The 3876-nt window shown below is 29.0% G+C and overlaps 1 protein-coding gene across 1 annotated transcript; it reads left to right on the top strand.

The window, feature by feature from the left end:
• The first annotated feature begins 472 nt into the window (after positions 1–472).
• On the top strand, positions 473–3268 carry LOC102582672 (transcription factor bHLH95-like). Its single transcript, XM_006337906.2, has 3 exons — positions 473–966; positions 2117–2545; positions 3071–3268. Exons 2-3 carry the CDS (start codon positions 2234–2236, stop codon positions 3173–3175), a joined length of 417 nt encoding a protein of 138 aa, XP_006337968.2. The 5' UTR covers positions 473–966; positions 2117–2233; the 3' UTR covers positions 3176–3268.
• The last annotated feature ends 608 nt before the right edge of the window (positions 3269–3876 follow it).

The raw sequence follows: 3876 nt of genomic DNA, 5'->3' as shown, positions 1-3876 counted from the left end.
TTAACGATAGTCATGTAATTTCTTATATTATAAGACTACAATCCAGACACACCTAATTCATATAACTTAAGAATTAAGACTTGTATTTTAAAAAAAAAAAAAATGTTAAGTAATTATATTTATATACAATCATTTTAATTATTATTATTTTAACTGATAAAAAAACTTAGACTGTTTGTATAGATGAGAATAATATCTTGATTAAGTTTGTAATTTAGTATTTGTAATTAAAGTAATTAATTTAATTAATTATTTTTAGTAGTAGTAAGTGTGAATTGGGACCCAATTGAGTGAGAACAAAGTCTGTAACAAAAATTCTTTAGCTGCTGTTTTTTGTTTTGAAGCCAGTAACAGCATTTTTGTATTTTGTTTTTTTTATTCATTACAAATGAATCATCCTTTTTTATCTCTACTTTTCTCTTTTTTTATTTTTGTCACCCTTCTCTATATTCTTTTCATATTCAACATTTATCATATTCAATCCCTTATTTCTCCTTTTTACACTTTACCCCCTATAAGAAAAAAAAATCTATAAATAGGCGTAACATAGGTTACATTATCAGATCACCTGAAAAAGAAAAAAAAATGAATGAAGGCGGCAAGAATGACCATGGTTTATATGCTGATGTCTGGTCATACCTGGACTTGAATGACTATCAACTTGGGAGTGGAGAGACGTTTGAGGGTGACAAGTTGCTAGATCCGACTAGGTCGGATACTTGTCAGCCAGTGACAACTGTTAATGAGGTGGTTGAAGTGAGTATTGATGCTCCCAAAAACAGAAGTCCACCCAACCGAAAAAAAAATGGTAAGGGAATTGCAGAACCAACGTCTGGTGTTGACAGAGGAGGGGGTAAAGGTGAATCTGAGCACAAGATACACATATGGATGGAGAGAAAAAGGAGAAAGAAGATGTGAACCCTGTTTGAGACTCTTCATGCTTTGGTTCCTAATCTCCCTGCTAAGGTAAAAAAGAAGTTCTTTCAATGACTTACCTTATATTTTATTATCAGATATTTAATTCAATAAAAAATAATTCAATAAATTTAATGCTTATCTGAAACGATTTTTTTTTGTTATTTTCCTTGTATTGTCTTCCACAACCTTAATTAATAATTATAATCAACTAATCAAGAATTATTCGAAAAATGAACATGAGTTTTTCTTAAAATCAAATAGAAACTTGGAAAATGATTTAAAAAGTTACTCACGATAGTTCCATTTTTTCAAACTTTCTAAATTGAGTAAATAAATTTTAGGAGAATCTTTTTAGGAAGCTTACTGAAGGAGACATCAAAGAAATATTATTTAATGTTTCAAAACAAACTAACATAAAAATAAAAATTAGAGAGACTATTTCTAGTAGACCCTCGATTCAATTGGAATAAATTTTAATTGGTGATATACACATTCCCCTTATTACTAATTTGTACATATCTACCTGTTAATTCCAAAATAGAATAATAAGATGCGTTTTGTTTACCAAAAAAGTGAAGGATAAAAGAATATAGAACTTCCGATTTTTTCGCATATATAGTTATAGAAAAAAAAATCTCCACAAATTTATTTATTTTTTCTCTTCTAGCATAAGAATATGAAGTTTTTAACATTATTCTAATTTCATTCTAAATTTGTCAAAAAGAACATTTTCTTAATCCATATAATTATAAGATCTTTATAACTCATTGAAGTAATTAATAAGTATTAATTTTTATATCAATTTAATTTGTATACATTAACCATATACATAATCATTATACTAGTAGTAGCGTATTTTCACTTGTTATTACCGATAAAATTTGCTTATTTTTCATATTAATTACAACCAATAACACTTTTTATGTAAATCTCTTATTACAATTAGTTTTATAAGAAGGATAGATTGGTCAGATGCGTAATAGGCATGATTTGAAGATTATAGATTCCAAATTATAGCCTTTTTTTGTAATTTGTACTTATTAAATGATTTTTTTTCAAGACACTAATAAATGACTTGAAACTAATTCACTCGTATATGGTTTTCCCTTATCTTCTTCGTGTATGTTTACTTCCCTCATTATCTGACTTCGTCTCTGAAGTAGAAATTAAATTAATTTCATATTTTTTGTATATGCAGGTTGATCAGTCTACAATAGTTGGTGAAGCAGTGAACCATATCCTAAAACTGCAGAATACTTTCAAAAAACTTGAAAGTCAAAAGCTAGAAAGGCTAGAAGAATATAGCATAAGGTTGATGAGTTCACAGAAAGTTGGTAATAGTTGGGAGAAATATGTGGGTGATCAAGGATCAACCAACAATTCAACTGTTATTACACCAATAACTCATGGTGCTAGTCCCCTTATTCCAACAGGTTTTATGACATGGAGTTCACCAAATGTGATACTAAATGTTTGTGGTGAGGATGCACATATTAGTGTGTGTTGTCCTAAGAAGCCACAGTTATTTACCATCATTTGTTATGTTTTAGAGAAACATAAGATTGACATTCTGTCTGCTCAAGTTTCATCTGATCAATTCAGAAGCATGTTCATGATCCAAGCTCATGTAAGTCCTTTCATTTTTGTAGTGTATTATATGTTGGTCAATTTGAACATTGTGAACTAGGGTTTTCTAGTTAGCATACTCTCCGATTCATTTTACGTGTCTTTGTTTGATTGCTCAGGAAATATTGAAGAATGAAACGCGTTGAGAAATTCTTTTGAATTGGGTGTTTGAAAAAAATATAGTTATTTTTTTCTTTTATAAGTTTTGCGTCTAATCAAACATTTATCTTCACATGAAATGAAGTATATATCTATCTTTTTTGTTTCTTAGAAATGACTCCTCCCACCTAGTCTCACCCTGAGGTTGAAATTCTCTATTTGCTACTACATATAGTTTAGTCATAGATTATATATGTTTAGAAATTATTTAAATTGTTTTCCCTGAGTCGAGTGTCTAATAGAAATAACATGGATAAACATGAGTACATATTCCCTTCTTCAGACCCCACTTATAAATTTTTACTAAGTATATTATTATTGTTGTTATTATTGTTTGATTCTAAAAACATGTTTAATGTATATTCAGGCAAAAGGTGGAAGTGGGTTAGCTCAATTCTCTGAAGCATTCACAGTGGAAGACGTGTACAAGCAAGCTGCAAGTGAGATAATGGCATTGACAACCCCCAAATGATCAATAACTATTTACTTTTGATGTTCATCCAGTGGAAGATGAACAGTTGTCGCCGTATAGGCATGTTTACTTTTATAGTTCATCTGGTAGAGGATGAACTGCTGTGGCCGTAAAGACTATTTTATTTACTTTTATAGTTCATTCGATAGAGGATGAACTGTTGTGGTCGTAAATACTATTTTATTTTCTTCTGCATTTTATGATGAACGTCTGTCTCCGTATCGGAGAAATGAAAACTACGGAAAGTTTCTTCCAGTGATATTTATAAATAGCAAAAATCTTGGTTTGTCATATGTTTATGTGTTTGCTTTAAGGGTGTGTTTGGTATGGATGAATGTTTATCAATTCCCAGAATCAAGTTCTATTTTTCCAACTTTCACCTTTTTTTTTTATAAATATAAAAAAATGAACCTTTTTTTAAAAAAAAAATTACATCGCAGGAGTAATTTTATTTTACTTCTTAGAATTCAAATATGTCGAGAATAAAACACGAATTATATTTGTTATTATTATTATTATTCTTAAAATTTAAGGCATATTAATAAAATTTAATGTAACTTTAGAGCGCTTATAATATTTTTGAGCCACTCCTGATCCTTGACTATCACTCTGTAATATTTTTCTAAATTACGTATAAATATTCTTGAGACAATTTCTTTTTTTACCTACCCAATAACATAAATAAGCAAGAAACTGAATTT

This window comes from Solanum tuberosum, unplaced genomic scaffold, assembly GCF_000226075.1.
Source record: "Solanum tuberosum cultivar DM 1-3 516 R44 unplaced genomic scaffold, SolTub_3.0 scf00001, whole genome shotgun sequence".
In the NCBI taxonomy this organism is placed as follows: domain Eukaryota; kingdom Viridiplantae; phylum Streptophyta; class Magnoliopsida; order Solanales; family Solanaceae; genus Solanum; species Solanum tuberosum.
Note: the sequence above shows the minus strand (reverse complement) of the source record. Positions and strands in the feature narration are given on the sequence as shown.